Raw genomic sequence first — 22,496 nt, forward strand, 5'->3', positions numbered from 1 at the left:
AAAGGAGCAGAGAGGCTGTTGTGCTGGGCAGCTGATCAAGCCATTGCTTTTAGGCTGCTCTAATCTGGGACTTGTTATCACCTGGCCAGAGGTAGACTGAATTTTTCTTTCAGTACAGCCTGGTAGGAGGGAAAAGTTGCTAAATAAATTAAAAGCCTGCAGCTAGACTGAAGGGCACTTGTTTCATTTACTTAAGAGGATAACTTTTCAAGCCCCGTAGCAGATCACCAACAAGCAAGTATTAATTTGATTTGATCTTTATCTAGCATTAACATAGATCCTTTTACAGTCCATTAGCCATTCTTTGTAACAATTATATTGCCACTTAAACACGAAATGTAATTCAAAATTCCCCTTGATAGAGCTTTATCTTTCTGCTGGTTACTTCCAAAGCTCAACATTTTGCTCTACTTGAAAATCTCAACAATGGTAATGATAATGATTTTTAAATATTGGTAACGTGCTTTGGAAAGTGGAAAGTACTGTTTAAATCACACATATTACGTACCTATCCTGCTTTTGAGCTTCACAAAAATCTGATGTGTAAGTAGGATAGGAATTGCTATTCCAGTTTGCTAGAATATGAAGTCTAATGGCCTTAGAGACATTTCTCATTTATGCTGTTTTCCAACTGGGTGGGACTATGGATGGATTACTGAACACTTCTAAGGTTTAATTTTCTTATCCATAAAATGGATATAATAATAGCACCACCTGAAGAAGGCGGCTGTAAGGATCATATGAAGTAATGCTTGCAAAGTGATTTGCAGAGGGCCTGGCAAGCTGTGAGCGTGAGTAGCTGCGCTCTTATGAATAGCAGCAGGGTGAGTGTTGTACCAAAGGACATACAGTGAGTTAGGCACCAGAATCCAGTCTTTTGATTTTCTTTGCCAGCTGCTCTGTCATCCCTATATTTGATTAAAAGTGAGAATGTTAGTAGTGCAGATAGAGCCTTAGGACAAGACTTGCCCCATTCTGCTAGCAAGCTTCCTTTTAGGAGAGGGGCTCCTAAGCTTTTTTGTGTCCTGGACCCCTTAATACTACCTTAGGTGAAGGCCATGGCCTTCCCAACATCGAAAGGCCTCTTCTTTGAATGTTTTTAAATGAACAAAATACTTTGGATTTCAAAGGGAATCATATAGATACATAGATGGATAGATAGGTGATATATATTTGCAGTTATACATATTACAGAGATTTCAGATATATAAGTGTAATTGATATGAAAATATGATTTCTATTGGTGACAAAATTACAGGTATTGCTAATATCATGGGGATTTGTTTTTTACATTCATAATTGAAAGAAATGGTAACTTTCAGTTAGAGACTGGTGAAAATAAAGACATAATTTTTTTCCCGCTCTAGTTCATGGACCCCTTGAATTCTATCCAAGGATACCCAAGGGTACCTCTAATCCCTAGAGCCCTGTTGGCTACGCCCACTGAGCAGTGTTAGTGCTGCTGCTGAAGGCTGATGTGAATAGAAAAAAATAAAACAAATATACATACACACCTTCAGAGGTTCTGTTCACCACCTCTGCTTTGACCTATAACAGTGCTGTGTTTGTATCAGACTGTTTGTTTATAAAACCTTGGCAACTTCACCCTCCACTCCAAACGCAGTAAAAATATTTCAGATTCTGAATGAGTTTTTTATTCAACCAGCTGAGGCTCAAACAAGGGTGTCTGAGGCCAGACTTATCCCTTGGCTGATTCCCTCATGTGCCCCAAATGCTTTCCAGTCCTCCAGACCCTCAGTAATGCACCGTGACACTTAATACAGCCAATTCTGCAAGGCTGCGAGAGCAGGACACACACTCTTTGGAGAAACAGAACCTCGAGGAAGATGGGCTGAGTAATAAAAGGTAATACCAAGATACGTTCTCAGGGAGGCAGAAAGAAAGGACCCCTTTGCTCCTAACACGTGCTTCTGCTACTTTAGAAAGCTGAAGTCATTCCCCCATGGCCCCATCCCATCCCACTTACCCTCTTGTTTCTGCAGAGCGTCTCTCCCATCTGAAGGCAAGAGGGATTTTTGGCTGATCTTTAAGCTGGCTACATGTTGCCCAAATTTAATCTTGTACATGTTTCATTAGTACACCTTTCTGAGGCAAAGGAGGCCAACCTTCCAAGTCGCAGAGTTTGTGGCTTTTCTTCGGAGAAAAAGATTAATATTCTACTGCCCAGTATTTTCTAACACGGCTGCAGCCCGTGGCTGGCTTTTTATATCTGCTGCGACAGTTGGCCTGGAGTGGATTTCAAGTCTAAGGGGGTAGCGATGAGGTCTTTTGGATTCCGTTAGTTCTTTACAGTCCTCCTGCTGGGTTATTTTTTTTTAAGGTTTATTTATAGATATCTAAGACGTTTTCAGGCATAACTCTCAGTGTCCGAGGTACTGTATTAATATAATCATCAGAGGATTTATTTTTTAATGTCATTTTGGAATGTCTCAGCAATGAGCTCACCTGAAAGAAAACCTATTGGGTAACTTTCTGAAATAGATCCCAGCCTTAGGTAAAAGGAATGTATTAAAACTCCCATTATACTCTCAGGCTTGCTGGGAGAGCTTGCATTTAAGGTCCATGAAATATAATGCGAGGGGATCTCGCCAGGATATTGAAGCTCTGAGGCCAGGAATGAAAGGCCGACGGAAGCTGTGGAATGCAGTGACCTTGAGGCTTTGTAGTTGGGTACTGAGGTGCAGTCTTTTAATGCCTGCCATTTAAATGGCCTCAGTCATAGCAACCAAGTGATGGCACGTCACAGTCTGGTATTTTAGCCCCTTCCCTCTGGAAAAGAAAGAAGCATTCCATTTAGGGATGGCAGGCAGTAGGGAACAGAAGTGCAATGCAAGAAAGACGGTCACTGACCTTCACTAAGGGGATTCCAGGTGCCTGACATTTAGGTCGAGCCACATGCAGCAAACTCCCAGAGAGCCTTCCCCAGTTCTTTTTTTGTATGTGATCACTTCATTCTGTTACTTACAGAGGAAATGTTTCCAGTAAGAGAGCCTGTGTCTGGGATTTGGAAACCTCGTTGTAAAGTGGAATGTTGGTTGTCAAGACTACTGGGTGTAAAGGGATTTGACCTTCACTTGGCTACAGGGGTATAATTGGGTGGTTTCACACAAAAGTAAATTGTTCAAAAGTGAAATCAGGAAAAACGGGGACTTTTAGAAATAAGACTTCAGGCAGAGGGGAGATTCTTTTCTGTTTTTTTTTTTTTTTTTTTTGGGTTGGGGCTACCTGATTTTTCTCTCTGGAAGTTTAAAGGGGGTGACTGTCACCTCTTTGACTTGCCATTAATAAGGTTTTGGATTTACAAGGCCTGCTCTGTTGAGGCTGCTCATTGTGGTACATATTGGTGGGAATGTACTCTGAGCTCAGGATGTCTCAGGCATGAGTAATTGAGAGAGAAGTGGGGAAAGCACAATGGGGTCTCCAAACAGTAGAGTGACATTATGTATACAGTCCGTTTATGCAAATTCAACTCCTTGCCCTCAGCAGGAAGTAATGCATTTAGAGATTACAAATCAAATAGTATGGGTAATTCTGCAACTGCATTTTAAACAAGTGCAGGTGTCCTAAAGCAAGCATGGGATGGGGGCATGAATCTACTGTTTCCTCAGCCAGTCCTGGTTCCAGTGCATCCCTCAGAGTATAAGCATCCCATTTCAGTGTTTCTACTGTAAAACTGTATTTTGCATATATATCTAGTTTGTTATATACCAAACATTACTACATCTGGGATACATAGTTCATATAATTACAGATTTGAATATAAAAACCTGTGTATGTATGTGTCTGTGTGTGTGTATATATATATATACACACACACACACACACATACTGTGTAAATATGTGCATTGTGCTCAATTAAGTGAATTTCAAAGGAAATTTGACCCAATAGTTACCTCTTAGTCTCTCTAACTAAGAGACATCCTATTTAAGATAATATTCCTACTCTTGTGTTGTATAATGGTTAGGAACACCCACCTTTTTGGTGGGTCAGAGCCACAACTTTCTGGCTGAGCAATCTTGGGCAAGATACTCTGTGTCACAGTTTACCATCAGTTGAGTGGAGATATTACCTGCCTACCTTACAGAATTGTTATTAAGACTAAATGATATCTTCAACGTACAGTTCTTAGTATAGTGCCTGACCCATCGTTAGCACTGAATAAACGTTAACTATCATTATCCTTGTTATTATTTCTAAAAGTCTTAGCTTTGTTAATATCTACGTTAACAATTTGTTTTAAGTGATACTAAAGGAATAGAGTAGAGAGTACTATTTAAATGATTTGACCTATTGACTACTCATTAGGTTATTGACTACTCCTTTTAAGTGTAATTATTATGGTTTACTATGGACTGCAATGTTTTCTTTTTACTTCTTAGATATTTCCTAAAAGTGACTCTTTCTATACACCCTTTCTACCCCCCTGTATTTGTGCTGGCATTCTTGCACTCATCCCTGTGCTTTTGCCCGTATTGATTCAACAAATATCGGTCTGTAGAGCGCCACTGTGTACCAGGCATGCAGGGGGGTGTTTCCTTAGAAACACTTCAAGCCTGTGTCCTTCTGCTTCTCCCTACTGCCCCACTCAGGAAAACTACTCACTCCGAGGACCCATTTGCATATTTAACCAACCCTGTGGTATATCAGGTGCTGAAGATACGGCAGAAAACAAACCAGAACTGGTTTCTGCCTGCAGGGAGTTTACATCCAGCTGGGAAGACAGCTAGCAGAGGAGGAACTATAATTGTAGATAAGCGTTAAGACTCAAATGCCGTTTCATTAAATTAGAGATAATGCTGTGCTGCTGTTTTAGGAAGAGACACTACCCAGGTGATGCTGATGTGCAGCCAAGATGAGAACCACTGACTTTGTGCCTGACACATAGTAAACCCTCAATTAACATTAATTCATACCAGTATGATTCAGATTAAAAGATGGAATCTTACATGGCCCTTTACTTTCACATATATGGAAGAGACTTGGTGTTTGTGTTAGTTGGTTCCTATGTTGGAGTTGTTTCTTCTTGGTTCCAATTGAATGTCACTCCTTTATCCTGTAGGTGACTGAAGGCCATTGGAAGTGGGGCGGCGTCACGGTCCAAGTGAACAGTGCCTTTTTTACAGGCATCTATGGCATGTGGAACCTGTATGTCTTTGCTTTGATGTTCTTGTATGCACCATCCCATAAGAACTATGGGGAAGACCAGTCCAATGGTGAGTTCCAGCCTCTTTGGCATAGCTTTAATCAGGATAAGTAGGCTTCTGTCTCTACAAGATTTACATAGCAAAGGCTCTGGGTTCCCCAGTCGAATGTTCCCTCCAAGTGTGAATGAACACCTCCAGGGACTCTGGGGCCATAAGATAAAGCACCAGCATAGGGCAGGTATTTCTATTAAGTCCTCATTTTAAAAAAATCTTTAAAATACATTGGGAATATTGCATTCTAGTCTACAATATCTCCCCGTCTTAGTACAAAAATTAAATTTACTTTCCTCAATTTTTTGAACAAAATTGACTGTTGGAAAGTGTGCTACATTTATTCTTCTAGTTTGAGAACCACAATCTGAGATATCAGGTGGATGGGGACCGGGCCCTGAGTGGAAGTGGAGCTAGCTTCGTTTTTCCCCTGCTCATTTTCCTGCAAGCCTGTTGACACATCCAAACCAGTAGCTATTCTCCTGTCCCCATAGCCTTCCTCCCCTTAAGTGCTAGTATGTGCTGTCTTTGGTGCTGCTGCAAGGAGCCTTGGAGAACTTAGTCAGTCTAGTCATTTTATAGATGAGGAAACTGAGACCCAGAGAAGGGAGAGGCTTGCCTGGGGTTTCTCTACCAGCCATGGCAGAGGGAAATGAACATTACTGCCTGGGCCAGTGCTGTTAACATGGAAGAGGTGACCTGGTAAACAGCACATCTGAGAGCTCCTTTTTCTTTGCATACTTAGGCCTACATTCTTTGGCTCCACCCTTATTCTTTCCTCCCTTTTTCATGCCTGCTTTACCCTGGCCATGTGCCTCCTATTCCCCAAACAAAAGATGCTTTTTGTCAAATCAGAGCCAGTGCCCTTCACTCTGCCCTGAAGCAGAGATCGGGGCTTTAAGGTCTGCATGTCTGCGTGGCACCAAGGGTTGGCCTTGCTCATAGGAAGTGCTCAGCAAGTGTCTGCTGAGTCGATGGATTCATATCCCCCCTCCATCTGGGCCTGATAAAACCCTACTCGTCTTTTGGGTCCATTCAAAATGTTTTCTCCTCCTTCAGACCCATTCCTGATCACCCCAGTTGGAGTCCGGCAAATTATATTCAATAGAATATTGTTGCCATGGGATGTTGGTAGGCTTTAGTAGTCAAATGAGTTTGAGAATCATTGGGTTTTTAATCAGCATTAATATGATTTTACTGCAAGAATGCCTTTAGCACATTAATTTGTACTGTGTCTTCTAAAATGGGTGGGGGTAACAGCACTTCCAAATTATTATTTTTAAAAATTATTTATTTATTTATTTGGCTGTGCTGGGTCTTAATTGCGGCACACGGATCTGTAGTTGTGGCATACGGGATCTTTAGTTGTGGCATGTGGGCTCCTAGTTGTGGCATGCAGGATCTAGTTCCCTGACCAGGGATCAAACCCGGGCCCCCTTCATTGGGAGCACAGAGTCTTAACCACTGGAACCCTTTTTCCAGGCATGGTATCTTTTGGAACTAGTGTTCTGAAGAGCAGGCCTGGGGGAACATTACTACACTTTTCACATGACACTCACTGTGTAGGTGTAGTAGATGAGTTTGCCTGTGCCTTCTCTCTCCTGCTGGAACACTTAACTCCTTAAGGGCCAGGATCGGTTCTTAAGGGTGCTTTGAAAATGTTGAGTGCATTAATGCTTTAGAAATAAGAGTTCTAGATTAGCTTTCTTATTTCACAGATGGGCCAGTGATCTTGAGATAGGTCATCTTGAGATGACATGAGGGATGGAGCAGGGAGAGGAGGGCATAGGGTCGTGGAATGGTCTCAGCCACCATCTATCCCCAGTATTACACCTGCCTCTTCTGTACAAAAGCATCCTAGACACCAGGCCTCTCTTCCTTTCTAATCCATGACTTCCTGTCACACTATCAAGTCCACCTCTGACTATGGGTCCTGGGCAAGAATAAAGACCTTTGGCTCACCTATCCACCTGCCCAACTCTTGGTTTGATTGACTTCCCTTCTGCAAAGTTTGTGAGCCAGGTAGCCTTCAGCTTCCTTTCCACTGCTAGCACTCTGTGTTTTACTATATGCATGGTAATGGGAGCATGTAGTCTCTTAGTGGCCCTCCATAATGCCAAAGGAAGGGATTCTGGGCTTGTGAACAAGAATCTTGATTTCATTTCATGGCCATCCTCTTGGACTTTGACAGAAACCATATGGACTTGTCCTTGACTTGAGAGTATTAAGCAAGAACCTAGTAGGTGGAGTTCTTGCCTTCCAGGGAAATACTACCTAAAGTAATGGCTGGACTTCCTGGGATGTTGGAATAATAATCCTAGCGGGTAACAGTTATTGAGTACTGACTGCGTGCTACAGCACTTTATGGACATAAACTATTCTGGTTGTTTTTGCTGTGTGACTGGTGGCGAACTGCTTCCCTCTCTGTGCACCACTTCTCCCACCTGTACGTGATCTCTTAAAATCCTTTGGGACCGTAAAATTCTATGGTTCTCTTCGTTCCCGTTAGCAAGGAAGGGGCAGAAGATCACCTCCTTTCATAAAGTGTCAGCCCAGAGGGTGATTCCGTCACACGTAAGGGATTTCTAAACACTGGTGAGAATTCGCCCAAGCCCAGCACTTTCAGGCACATGGGAGGCCAGAGCTGTAGCCAGGTCTGCAGAGGCAGGATGACTGCCTGCCACCCTGTGGGGTCAGATGCTTGAGCTGCTAGCCAAGTGTTAGGCCGCTCCCATGAGGACGTCTTACTCAGCACAGCAGCCACCCTCCTAGGCTTCGAACCTTGCCATTGAGAATAGAACTTGGTTTGTTCCCCAACAGATTTGTTGTTGTTTTTGAAGTCTACACAACACACAGATCTGTAATTTCACAGAAAGCTCAAAAGCTATTCTCAACAGGAGGTCATATCCACTGAATCCCTTGCAAAGAGGTGTTTGGAAATGTCTATGGCTGTACTGGATTGTCATTTATGACCTGGACATGCCACTGGCATTTAGTGACCAGATTCTAGGGATGCTAAATGTCCTACAAGGAGCAAAACAGTCCCTTATAGTAAAGAGTTATCCTGCCCAAAATGCCAATAGGGCCCTTGTTGAAAAACATTCAAGCAATCTAGCAGGCAAGCTCTTTTGGGACCCTGTTCTGATCATAAACACAATTTTTAGTCACACGATTTAGCAGCCCTGCAGTGACATGACCCACTGTGACTTTGCAGAAGCCTGTAAGCCCCTAGCAGCTTGTTGTGCCCTTAACTTACCTGGCTGGTGCTGTGCCCTGTGCATTTGGAAAGGGCTCTTCCAAGTTGGGTTCTCCGATCATTTTCCTTCTCTGCTCTCTTCCCTTTTTATCTCTTCATCCGCTGCCAGATAACACAATGTATCGTAGGAATTATGGAGCGTTTGTCAAGATTTTGAAGCTCCTTGGAAAAAACTAATTTGGAATATTACATGGAAACCTAGAAAATGAACTCTCAGAGGGATACACTGTATTTTTTTAAATATATCTGTATTGGAGTATAACTGCTTCACAATACTGCACTAGCCTCTGTTTCACAACAAAGTGAATCAGCCACGTGCATACATACATCCCCATATCCCCTCTGTCTTGAGCCTCCCTCCCACCCTCCCTATCCCACTCCTCTAGGTCATCACAAAGCACAGAGCTGCTCTCCCTGTGCTATGCTGCCGCTTCCCACTACCTAGCTATTTTACATTTGGTCGTGTATAGATGTCCATGCTACTCTCACTTTGCCAAGGCTGCCCCCTGCCCTCCGTGTCCTCAAGTCCATTCTCTATGTCGACGTCTTTGTTACTGCCCTGCCGCTAGGTTCATCAGTACCATTTTTTTGTTGTTGTTTTTTTTAGATTCCATATAGATGCGTTAGCATATGGTATTTGTTTTTCTCTTTCTGACTTACTTCACTCTGTATGAAAGACTCTAGGTCCATCTACCTCACTACAAATAAGTCAGTTTCGTTCCTTTTTATGGCTGAGCAATATTCCGTTGTATATATGTGCCACATCTTCTTTATCCATTCATCTGTCGATGGACATTTAGGTTGCTTCCATGTCCTAGCTATTGTAAATAGTGCTGCAATGAACACTGTGGTACGTCTCTCTTTGAAATATAGTTTTCTCAGGGTATATGCCCAGTAGTGGGATTGCTGGGTCGTATGGTAGTTCTACTTTAAGTTTTTTTAAGGAACCTCCATACTGTTCTCTGTAATGGCTGTATCAATTTACATTCGCACCAACAGTGCAGGAGGGTTCCCTTTACACTACACCCTTTCCAGCATTTACTGTTTCTAGATTTTTTGATGATGGCCATTATGACCGGTGTGAGGTGGTAACTCATTGTAGTTTGGATTTGCATTTCTCTAATGATTAGTGATGTTGAGCGTCTTTTTATTTGCCTCTTGGCCATCTGTATGTCCTCTTTGGTGAAATGTCTATTTAGGTCTTCTGTGCATTTTTAAATTGGATTGTTTGTTTTTTTGATATTGAGCTCCATGAGCTGTTTGTATGTTTTGGAGACTGATCATTCGTCCATTGTTTCATTTGCAAATATTTTCTCCCCTTCTGAGGGTTGGCTTTTCATTTTGTTTATGGTTTCCTTTGCTGTACAAAAGCTTTTACGTTTAATTAGTTTCCGTTTGTTTATTTTTGTTTTTATTTTCATTACTCTAGGAGGTGGGTGAAAAAAGATCTTGCTGTGGTTTATGTCAAAGGGTGTTTTTCCTATGTTTTCCTCTAAGAGTTTTATAGTGTCTGGTCTTACATTTAGGTCTTTAATCCATTTGGAGTTTATTTTTGTGTATGGTGTTAGGGAGTGTTCTAATTTCATTCTTTTAAATGTAGCTGTCCAGTTTTCCCAGCACCACTTATTGAAGAGGCTGCCTTTTCTCCACTGTATGTTCTTGCCTCCCTTGTTATAAATTAGGTGGCCATATGTGCGTGGGTTTATCTCTAGATTTTCTATCCTGTACCATTGATCTATATTTCTGTTTTTATGCCAGTACCATACTGTCTTGATTACTGTAGCTTTGTAGTATAGTTTGAAGTCAGGGAGCCTGATTCCTCCAGCTCCATTTTTCTTTCTCAAGATTGCTTTGGATATTCGGGGTCTTTTGTGTTTCCATACAAACTGTCAAATTTTCTCTAATTCTCTGAAGAATGCCATTGGTAATTTGATAGGGATTGCATTGAATCTGTAGATTGCTTTGGATAGTAGAGTCATTTTGACAATATTGATTCTTCCAATCCAAGAACATGGTGTATTCCTCCATCTGTTTATGTCATCTTTGATTTCTTTCATCAGTGTTTTATAGTTTTCTGAGTACAAGTCTTTCACCTCCTTAGGCAGGTTTATTCCTAGGTATTTTATTCTTTTTGTTGCGATGGTAAATGGGATTGTTTCCTTAATTTCTCTTTCTGATTTTTTGTTGTTAGTATATAGGAATACCAGAGATTTCTGTGCATTAATTTTGTATCCTGCAACTTTACCAAATTCATTGATTAGTTCTAGTAGTTTTCTGGTGGCATCTTTAGGATTTTCTATATATAGTATCATGTCATCTGCAAACAGTGACAGTTTTATTTCTCCTTTTCCCATTTGTATTCCTTTTATTTCTTTTTCTTCTCTGTTTGCTGTGGCTAGGTCTTCCAAAACTGTGTTGAATAAGAGTGGTGAGAGTGGACATCCTTGTCTTGTTCCGGATCTTAATAGAAATGCTTTCAGTGTTTCACCACTGAGTATGATGTTTGCTGTGGGTTTGTAATATGTGGCCTTTATTATGTTGAGGTAGGTTCCCTCTGTGCCCATTTTCTGGAGCGTTTTTATCATAAATGGGTGTTGAATTTTGTCAAAAGCTTTTTCTGCATCTATTGAGATGATCATATGGTTTTTATTCTTCAATTTGTTAATATGGTGTATCACATCAATTGATTTGCATATATTGAAGAATCCTTGCATCCCTGGGATAAATCCTATTGATCATGGTGTATGACCCTTTTAATGTGTTGTTGGCTTCTGTTTGCTAGTATTTTGTTCAGGATTTTTGCATCTATGTTCATCAGTGATATTGGACTTTAATTTTCTTTTTTTGTAATATCTTTTTCTGGTTTTGGTATCAGGGTGATGGTCACTTTGTAGAATGAATTTGGGAGTGTTCCTCCCCCTGTACTTTTTGGAAGAGTTTGAGAAGAATCAGTTTTAGCTCTTCTCTAAATGTTTGATAGAATTCGCCTGTGAAGCCATCTGGTCCTGGACTTTTGTTTGTTGGAAGAGTTTTAATTACAGTTTCAATTTCATTACTTGTGATAGGTCTGTTTATATTTTCTAATTCTTCCTGGTTCAGTCTTGGAAAATTGTACCTTCCCAAGAATTTGTCCATTTCTTCGTGGTTGTCCATTTTATTGGCATATAGTTTGTAGTAGTGTCTTATAATTCTTTGTACTTCTGTGGTGTCAGTTGTGATTTCTCCTTTTTCATTTCTAATTTTATTGATTTGCATCCTCTCCCCTTTTTTCTTGATGAGTCTGGCTAAGGTTTTATCAATTTTGTTTATCTTCTCAAAGAACCAGCTTTTAGTTTTATTGATGTTTGCTATCATTTCCTTCATTTCTTTTTCATTTATTTCTGATCTGATCTTTATGATTTCTTTCCTTCTGCTAACTTTGAGGTATTTTTGTTCTTCTTTCTCTAATTGCTTTAGGTCTAGGGTTAGATTGTTTATTTGATATTTTTCTTGTTTCTTGAGGTGAGATTGAATTGCTATAAACTTCCCTCTTAGAACTGCTTTTGTGTTCCATAGGTTTTGGGTCATCATATTTTTGTTGTCATTTGTTTCTGTGTATTCTTTTTATTTCTTCTTTGATTTCCTCAGTGATCTCTTGGTTATTTAGTAGCTCACTGTTTAGCCTCCATGTATTTGTGGTTTTTACAGTTTTTTTCCTGTAATTGATTTCCAGTCTCATAACGTTGTGGTCAGAAAAGTTGCTTGATAATTTCAATTTTCTTAAATTTACCAAGGCTTGATTTGTGACCCAAGAGGTGATCTATCCTGGAGAATGTTCTGTGTCTACTTGAGAAGTGTATTCTGCAACTTTAGGGTGGAATGTTCTATAAATATCAATTAAATCTATCTGGTCTATTGTGTCATCTAAAGCTTGTGTTTCCTTATTTTCTGTTTGGATGATCTGTCCATTGGTTTAAGTGGGGTGTTAAAGTCCCCTACTATTATTGTGTTACTGTCGATTTCCCCTTTCATGGTTGTTAGCATTGGCCTTATGTCTTGAGGTGGATTTATGCACCCTATGTTAGGTGCCAAAACATTTATAATTGTTATATCTTCTCTTGGATTGATCCCTTGATCATTATGTAGTGTCCTTCCTTATCTCTTGTAACAGTCTTTATTTTAAAGTCTATTTTATCTGATATGCATATTGCTACTCCAGCTTTCTTGTGATTTCCATTTGCATGGAATATCTTTTTCCATCCCTTCACTTTCAGTCTGTATGTGTCCGTAGGTCTGAAGTGGGTCTCTTGTAGACAGGCATATATATGGGTCTTGTTTTTGTATCCATTTAGCCAGTCTATGTCTTTTGGTTGGGACATTTAATCCATTTATGTTCAAGGTTATTATCGATATGTATGTTCCTATTACCATTTTCTTAATTGTTTTGGGTTTGTTTTTGTGGGTCTTTTTCTTCTCTTGTGTTTCCTGCCTAGAGAAATTTCTTTAGCATTTGTTGTAAAGCTGGTTTGGTGGTGCTGAATTCTCTTAGCTTTGGCTTGTCTGAAAAGCTTTTGATTTCTCCATTGAATCTGAATGAGATCCTTGCTGGGTAGAGTAATCTTGGTTGTAGGTTTTTCTCTTTCATCCCTTAAAGTATATCCTGCCACTCCCTTATGGCCTGCAAAGTTTCTGCTGAAAAGTCAGCTGATAACCTTATGGGATTTCCTTTGTATGTTATTTTTTGTTTTTCTGTTGCTGCTTTTAATATTTTTTCTTTGAATTTAATTTTTGTTAGTTTGATAAATATGTGGTTTGATGTGTTTCTCTTGGGGTTTATCCTGGATGGGACTCTCTGTGCTTCTTGGACTTGGGTGACTGTTTCCTTTCCCATGTTAGGGAAGTTTTCCATGGGGCCTAAGCAGGGGTGGGGTTTGGGCAGTGGGCGAGCCCTATGCTTAGGACCCACAGGACTGGAAAAGGCCCTGGGGGTGTTGAGGGTGGGGCTTAGGCTAAGTGGAACAGAAGGGGCCCAGGCGTGCCTCCCGCCTCTGGTCTCAGAGCACTTGGGGATCCCACCTGGGAGCTCAGTAGGTTTCCTGGGCTCGAGTGGGTGGGGCCAACGCCCTCTGTTCCTCTCCCGCTCCTCTGGTCCTGGAGGCCCCCTCCTGCCCGCCTCTCCTGATCTCCCCATCTCCCTCCTATGCCCCCAGGACCCATGCAGCCTGGAGTGGGCCTCTGAGGGCATAGGACCTGGCCTGAGAGTCAGGCAGACTTCTCTGGACGATTGGGCAGGGGATGCTCTGGGTGTGCTCCCCCTGATCCAAGCCTCCAAGGGTGAACCCCTTCCCCCTCTCAGCCACCCCTCAAGGGCACCGGTCCTGTCTGGCCTCCACTTCTCCTACCTCCTCAGTCCCCCCGTGTCCTACCAGTTCGCTCGGGGGTTTGTCCTGTCACCTTGGGCTTTGAGGTACCCCACCAGCATCCTGCCAGTGCCCACGTTGTGGGGAGATGTGAACTCCTCATCTTCCCATACTGCCCTACACTGTATTTTTAAATTCTCCGGCTCTCTGGATGGCATTCCTCCTCCTTCCTCAGCTTTCCCATGCTCCTTATCCTTTCTTGTGGAAAGTTTTATTTTTAAATGGCTTGGACTCCCTCCCCACTCTAGCTTTTAAGGTCCAGAGCCAAGAATTTGGATCTCTTGCTATGGAGAATGAATCCTAGGTATGTGGCTCTTCTTGCCTTCGTGAGATGGATCCTGAGTGGAGCTCTGGAGAAAGCTCATTTCCAGGAACTTGGCAAGCAGTTTCTGATACGGCAGAGGCCAGAGGGGCTAAGGAAAGAGAAAGAACCATTGAGAAGTGTTGTTTTGTTTGGGAGATGGAGAGAGATGCCGAGAAATATGTGTGTGTGTGTGTGTGTGTGTGTGTGTGTGTGTGTGTGTGTGTGTGTGTGTGTGTGGTGGATAGGAAGGAAATGAAAGCAGAGAGCACAGACTTTTGCTTCTCCCTTTTGGTCAAGGAATGGACAGAGAGAAACAAAGCGGGCAGCAGGTTTGAGAATGTGTCAGTTTCCAAAGAACATTTTCTCTCACATAATTCTGTTTATTGTGTGGCTCGGAAAATGAGCCTTAAAAATGAACCAGTGAGTGCCTCAGTGCTTCGCACTGTGCCGGATTTGAGAGGATGAGTGACAAAGACACATGCTTGCTGTCACAGAGCTAGCAGTCTGATCTAGGAGACAAGACTTCCTACTCTGCCTCCTGAAACATGGAACGTGGCAGGACAACTCCAGCCAGGGTGTCCAAGCCAGAATGTTTTCATGTTGTCAGCGGCTCATTGGTGCCACAGGGGTGCAGTGCTCCAGGTTCCTAACTGTCGGTTGATCCACCATAGCTGGCTGCAGTGTTGGTATAAACACATTCAAATCAGTCTATATATATATGGTCATAAAATTAATTTACGTCCATGTTTACTAAACGATTACCCTTAGTTTTATAAACCATAGAGATCCCAGTTCTCAGATTCTTATATGAGAAGAACAGGAATGTTTTTGAATGCTTGTAATCTGTATTTGGATTGAGGATCATACGGTGGATTTTGAAAGGCTTTATTTAGACTATGTGTGTACTTAATATACCTTAATTAATAAAACTGAAGAGTTTTTAATGTGTTAAAAATATATATAATGAGACTATCAATGTATACATATGTATCTGTTTACATATAATCATCTTATGTGTATATATGTATATATGTGTATACATATATATAGATATACATATACTTTTTTTCCTTTAATTTAGCAAAGATACTTTAGACCTTCTCTTTCAAGGACCATTCACATTTTCTGCCGTGCTCCTGATGCCTTTACATTAAAGCTTTTCCTTTTACCTGTTTCCATAATCAGTCTGCGAATCATTCTGGATGTCTTCCCAGGCAGAAACGAACTGCAACACAGGCTGATGTTAACCCTTATCCCGGAGCAAAGGCTTCATCTCTCAGGGGTACACCATTGATGCCCTGCACACAGGACACACTGTCCAGATCCTCTCAGTCACCAGTTCATGTAGGGAAAAAAAGTTGGAGTTGCTTATGAAGTCAGTTCTTGATACTAGCTTTCGTTTTTGTGTTATTTCATTTATAAAATTCTTTTCAGAAGGTTTTAGAAAAAAAAGTGAGAAATGGAATTCCTGACTGGATGACTATGACAGAGGGAACAGGAGACACTCTAAGTGCCAACAGGTTCCTTTCTATTTCTATTCCCACTAAATGTCTTCTGTCTGACACATTCTTTCTGCTGGAAGCCACAGCAGCAACCCCAGGCCCTGTGTCTTAGTAGCTACCGTTCAGTGTCAGTTTTGCTTCTGGAGGCTTCTGAGGTCTCCTGCTGCTTGTTTCACAGGAAAGGTGGCTTTGGCTTTTGTTGCCTCAGTAAATGTTTGGTTTGAGTCATGAGGCTTTGACAGTGGCCGCCTTTTGTTGCGATCTTTACCCTGCTTGTGTGTTAAGTGACACGCACCTACCCATGGCCAGGCTGGCTTCCCCTTGATGTCTGTGAGCAGCGATGGAATCGGTCTTCCCTCTAGGACTGGGCTTAGATTCTGAAGTGGGTCTTGATAGCCTGTCTTCACATGGTCTTTCCTGTGTGCATGTCTGTATCCTCATCTCTTTTTTTCTCAGAAGGAGAAATTATGGTTATATTGGATTAGGGCTCACCCTAATGACTTCATTTTAACTTAATCACCTCTTTAAAGACCCTGTATCCAAATACAGTCACATTCTGAGGTACTGGGAATGAGGACTTCAACAAATGGATTGGCGGGGAGGTACAATTCAAGCTACGATGCTAAGATTTCTTGCAAAGTGTCTAGGATTTATTGTTCCCCTCCTTAGAGGTGCCTGGCACTGAGTGTCTGGAGGCACCATGGAGGTAGATGGAAAATGGCTCACTTCAAGCCTGGTATAAACCAACTTGATCGTTGAAAGGGATTGAGAGATCCCTGAACCCTTCCTACCAAGGCCACTCTGCCTTATCCCCCAGAAGGGATCACAAAGGCTGAGTCATCCCAAAAGCACTTTTTTTTTTTTTTTTTTTGCGGTACGCGGGCCTCTCACTGTTGTGGCCTCTCCCGTTGTGGAGCACAGGCTCCAGACGCACAGGCTCAGCGGCCATGGGTCACGGGCCTAGCCGCTCTGCGGCATGTGGGATCTTCCCGGACTGGGGCCCGAACCCATGTCCCCTGCATTGGCAGGCGGACTCTCAACCACTGCGTCACCAGGGAAGCCCAGCACACCTGTTTTCTAGCTGAGTGTTTGTCCCTAAACCCCAGTGGGGAATTCCAGTGCTGCGGTGCTGGGCTAGATAGAGCCGTGTAGAGCAGAGCAGGGAGGAGCTGGACCGGCCCAGGTGAGGAAGTATTGGTGGGTGTTTTTAATGATCACTTACTACATAGCAGATACTGTGCTGGTGATTTACATTCTTTAAAAAAAATTTTTTTTTAAAGATTTAGAAAACCCACCATCCAGTATTTTGTTAACACCCAAAATGTAGAAAGGATATAATTGTAAACAACAGTCCTTGGCGTGGAAATAATTTAGCTTTACAAACAATACACTCCTTGATTTTCTCATTTTGCCATTGAACCAGGGACATCATTAGAGAGAGTTATCATTTGAGCTTAGCGTTGAAGGTGAAAATGGGAAGAGGTTTGTTGTGGGACTGGAAAAAATTCCACATAAAAGTCAGGAGTGTTATAGAAAGAACATAAGCTTTGGAGGTAGACACAGATGGTTTGGAATCCTGGCTCCAATATATACTGTGTATGACCTCAAGAAATAAATACCAACTCATAGTATGAGAGTTTTCTGGCTTCCACATCTGGGTAATGAGGTACTGATTTGCCTTAGTGGTTGTGAGGACAGAATTAGGTAGCCCTTACTAATATTAGAAGAATGTGGATCTCTCCCAAATTCTGTGAAACAACCTTGGAATTAAATTAGAAGTTTCCCTTCTTTGACTAAAGTAGCCACATTTACACAAATAATTGTCGTTAAAATGCTGCCAGTCTTAGGAAGCTGTGCTCATCATTATATCATTAGAGTGCAGTTTATGTAGCTTTCTGCATCCCCAGTATGCATTCCAGCAGTTAAAATCAAGCAGCAGCTGCATATCTGTGGATGTCATACCATAGATGTGGATCTATTGATAGTCCTCTGAGATTAAATCCCATGGCAGAGATTGGTCTCATTTCACAATGGTTAGAAACATGGCTTCAGCTTTTTTCTTTTTTTCTTTTTTTTGCGGTACGTGGGCCTCTCACTGCTGTGGCCTCTCCCGCTGCGGAGCACAGGGTCTGGACGCGCAGGCTCAGCGGCCATGGCTCACAGGCCCAGCTGCTCCGTGGCATGTGGGATCTTCCCGGACTGGGGCACGAACCCGCGTCCCCTGCATCAGCAGGCGGACTCTCAACCACTATGCCACCAGGGAAGCCCAAGGCTTCATCTTATTGTTAATTAGCTGCAATGAACTGACATCATAACTAGGAAGAGAGACTTACTGCAAACTGAAGAATTCTTTTCCTTTCATAATTTATTCTTTTCCATTTATTCTGCCCCTACCCCCTAATAAGAAACATATCACATTTTCAGAAGGGTTTGTTTTGTTTTGTTTTGTTGTCTTGGAAGAGAAGAGACTTTGAACATGTTTGTGCAGTGAGCAGCAGAAGCTGAGAGAGGGAGGGTAGCAGGTGGAGTGAGACCTTGGCAGAAGAGGAAGTCTGTGGAGTTTGGAGACAAATGCCAGGATCCCTACTCCTGCTATGTCACTCTCATTTTCCCACCCATTCCCTAAGGGGAAAATGTTGGTCTTCAAGGTACAATGAAACCACACATGAATCATGGATTTTCCTAGCCAGGGTCCCATTGATCCAGGTGCTCATTCTGGCTCTGCTGGGAGCAAGCCTGGTCACATTAGAGAAATTCATTGCCTATTTGAGCCTTGGTGTCTTCACATCTTATTAGGAAATACAGGGCGTGCTAAGCCCAAAAGTGCATATGGTAAATACTCATAAATAATAGCTCTCCTTACTATCAGTGCCCTGATGTTGTGTGCTATAAACTTCCTTTCATCAGATGCAAATGCAAAATTAATATGCTGAACAGTTCATCCAAATTACTGTATGTATATGTCTATGACAGTAACGTATTGTATGTGGATTAGTACTTCACCGGCAGTCTCAATGGGTGTTGGAAACTTGAATATTTACACAGAGTCAGCATAACCTAAGGTTGAGGAGCCTCATTGCTCCGGTTTCAACCCCACATCACTATTTATCAACTTGGGTCTTGGGAAAGTTACTTGACCTCTCTATGCCTCAGTTTCTTCTTCAAAAGAATGGAAATGATGAAATAGTACCTCTCTCAAAGGGCTGGTAATGAGGATTAAATGCATAAACATTTGTAAAATGTTTAGAATGGAGTCAGACATAGGACAAGCACTATAATATAGGTACCTGTTAAAATTAAAAAGCCCAAGTAATTTTGGCTGTTTTTTCACGTGATGTGATCTGTAATGGTCATACATATTTTCCAGGACCTGCTAATTGGAATCACATTTTAAGCTTAAATAATTGGTGCCTTCGGTTCAAAATCTGAGTAGAATTACAATCTAGTATCTATTTCTATGAAGTCTTTAGTGAAAGGGATTCCTTAGGTAAACACTTGGAGGTACTAATGAGTCTACTGGGGTGCTCAGGACTCTCTTTGAAATTTTGATGACTCTCAGACATGCAGATCATGAAACTGGCTTTGAAGTTTTGGTTGGCTCACCCAGATATGCAAATCTAGAACTAGCTTTGACCAAGAAATTTGAGGTTTAAGCCCGTTCTTGACTGAGGAGTGGACTAGAAGTTGCAGCAGCGAGAATGTAAGTTAGTGACCTGGGAAAACTTGCTCATTGTATAATTACTCGTGGCCCCAGGCAGCTCTGTGTAAAGCCTTTAAGCAGCCTTTCCACCCTACTGGTGCATGCCAAGGGCCGTAGCACTGGAGTCTGGGCTGATACCCCTTTGGTACCTGCTCTGCCCCCTGTCCTTGGATTGGACACTTGCTAGAACAGCCCCAAACTGCTATTAACAGTTTCTGCAACAGCTAATGACCCTGCTTCTGGGACTAAAGATTCTCCTGGGTAGAGGGCTACAATTCCAGCATTTCATAAGACTGATTTAGTTGCACAGCTGCTGAGGATCTACAGTGAAAAATGAATATGCCGTGGCACACATGAAGGGCACCAGCCAAGCAGCCTGCAGGACCAGTGAGTTGGGTGACCCCTAGGGTCCTAAGGCCATCAGATTAATGGATGCCTAGCAATTCCTAAACTAGTGACAAGATATTAGTTGGGCCAGAGCTTTCTTCTAAGTAATAGTATGGAATCCCAATTGAAAACAGTGCTTGTGTGTTTAATTCCATGCTTTGAAGTAGGAAAGGTTTCAATTCCAGAAACTATGAAATCATATGTGTACAATGTAAGTAAAAAAAAAATCCCAGACATAACCTTAACCTTTTGTTCTCCAGCACCCCTCTCTGCAAATATGCCTGTACATGTGCACCCCACATACAGTCTAACTGAGAACCATTTGGTTTTGGTGTTTTTCGTTTTCCCTTTGCCAACTATATATTCACTTGATGGTCTTACAGCAGGTAGCAGACTTTAAGGGTTTAACACAGAAACTTATTTTTCTCCTGCTAGTTGAGAAGAGGCCACATTATTCCATTTTAGCAGAGGAATACCTTTGTCCACTGGTGATGACTCCAGAACACTGGTGTTGTGTAGAATCCTGGGGGCAACAGAAAATTCAGAGCCCATTTCTTATGTTTTTTTCCTGGAGGAGAAAACCCCTAATTATTCCTAAAGGCATTACACATAGTGCCCTGTCCAATCTGTTGGTAAATATAGGCAGGTCTTCTTTACCTTCACATGGCCGTAGCTGCTTTGTAAATTATTCACAGCGAATGTGTACGTGATTTTGGAGTCAGACCTACCTTCCTTGGCCTAGTTCCCGGCTCCATCGTGTGTCTGCTCCTCTTCCTGACCCCCCTCCCAGCTTCCTCACCTGTAAAGCTGGCAAGACCAGAGTTCCTGCCTCGGAGGGCTCTCGTGAGGATTAAATACGGCAAAAACTGCATGGTCGTGTCAATAGACGCAGAAGACGCATTTGACAAATTTCAACCATCACGTATAAAGCATCAAGAATAGCGTCAGGCACAAAGTAAGCTCTATTAAATGTTAATAATATTACGAATAATGTAGGCAGTAAGCTGACTCATCTATCCTTAAAATGTCTTCTCTGGGAGACGGAAATGCTAAGAAATTACTGGCAAGTCCAAGTGCAAAGGGTGGGAGTCAGCCCTAGTTTTAGGAGTCTGTGCCCTGGTTTTTTCTCTAAGCTCAGAATGTGAAAGAGCTCTGGCGTTGGGCGGTTGTTACTGAGACGAATCCCAGCTTTCTCCTTCCTCCTTGATCACATCTAACGCCAAAAACCCTGTTTCAGGCGATCTGGGTGTCCACAGTGGGGAAGAACTCCAGCTCACCACCACTATCACCCACGTGGACGGACCCACTGAGATCTACAAGTTGACCCGCAAGGAGGCCCAGGAGTAGGAGGCTGCAGCACCCGGCTGGGACTGTCCCCCACGCCCCAGCCCCTCTAACTAGAGTGGGGAGCGTGCCAGAGAGCTCCACGTGCAAATGAATGCTCTGTCTCTTAGCTGTGGTTTACTTGGACCAGCAGTGTGGATGTTTGTCAGCTTGCCTTCTGATGGTAACTCTTGGAGGAAGATTCCTGCAGCCACTAATGCATGGTGTATGATAACAAACCCTCTGGTATGACACATGTTCTGTGATCATTGTTAATTAGTGACATAGTAACAGCTGTAGCAGGTGGTTAGTCAACCTCGTGTGTTGGGGGTGCACTCCTTGGGGGATGGTTTGGGCCAGATGGGGTCTATATGGAGTGGAATATTTGATTCTTTTTTTTTCCAGTTTTAGATTCTAGGATAGAGTTTAACATTCTTTGCTGTCAAGATGGGCTGGTGTCATAGTCTTCTTGCCTCTTAGTCCATGACCACTTTTTTTTTCCCTATTTATATCACCAAGTAGCCTATCGAGTTAATATTTAAGTTGTCAATAGATATGTGCCCTTATTTTTTATGGCATAATATAAAATAACTGAATTTCATGAGAAGGTCTGTTACACCAGGGGCATTTCAGCTTTGAAACCAAATCTGTATATCCAGTACTAACCAGTCTGTTGGATGTGGGTTTTAAAAAATGTTTGCTAAACTACCCAAGTAGGATTTATTGTATTAAATGGCCTCTGGGTCTGAAAAGCTTTTTTAACCTCTTGCTTAAAATGTGTTTTCTTTTGATAAGATGCTTCAAACAGCCTCCGAAAGTGTAGATCCAATCATTTAAATAAACCTGTATGTATATGCATATATGTATATGCACACCTCGTCCTCATGCTCAGCCAGAACATGTGCATGCAGATTCTTTTCCGTGTTGCGTCTATGGGGTAGGGGGAAACAGCTCTATGAAAAATTAAAATATTTTGCCATCAAATCAAAGTGTTTGGGGGTGCTATATATTTCTGGAAATAGGGTAACATTTTCTGCACTGGATGGTTAACCTACCTAGGCTGGCATGTGTGACAGAAAGGGTGAGGGGAAAATGTACATGATTTAGAAGTAAATTATGACCCTCCTACCTATGCCCACTTCCCCAAATAGCCTGTTTCATTGTACTTTAACTCTGCCATTGGAGAGACAACATGGTACAGCAGAGAGAAAGAATACTGGATCTGAGATTAGAAGGCAGAGTTTCCTAGCAGAGGCCCAACATTTATTACGTAGCATGACCTTGTTGAAGCCACCTGACCTGGCTGTTCCCTCACCTACAAACTGGCATTCATAAACTTTAACTGCTTCATGGGGTGGCAGTGCAAATTAAGTCAGTTAATGTGTATGGAAATGCATTTTAAACTCTG

General features: G+C 42.1%; 1 protein-coding gene across 4 annotated transcripts in view; it reads left to right on the plus strand.

The window, feature by feature from the left end:
- Positions 1 to 21,946, plus strand: part of WLS (Wnt ligand secretion mediator) — a 106,206-nt gene extending 84,260 nt beyond the window's left edge. For 3 of the 4 annotated variants that reach the window (XM_081225774.1, XM_081225776.1, XM_081225777.1), the window contains exons 11-13: positions 5,082 to 5,235; positions 20,556 to 20,720; positions 21,003 to 21,946. In XM_081225774.1, the coding sequence (XP_081081900.1) occupies positions 5,082 to 5,235; positions 20,556 to 20,707 (306 nt within the window). In that variant the 3' untranslated portion in view covers positions 20,708 to 20,720; positions 21,003 to 21,946. The remainder of the gene's footprint in view (positions 1 to 5,081; positions 5,236 to 20,555; positions 20,721 to 21,002) is intronic. The other variant, XM_081225775.1, reaches the window with a different exon arrangement.
- Positions 21,947 to 22,496: the final 550 nt, after the last annotated feature.

This window comes from Mesoplodon bidens (assembly GCF_964165515.1).
Source record: "Mesoplodon bidens genome assembly, chromosome: 2".
Lineage (NCBI taxonomy): Eukaryota > Metazoa > Chordata > Mammalia > Artiodactyla > Ziphiidae > Mesoplodon > Mesoplodon bidens.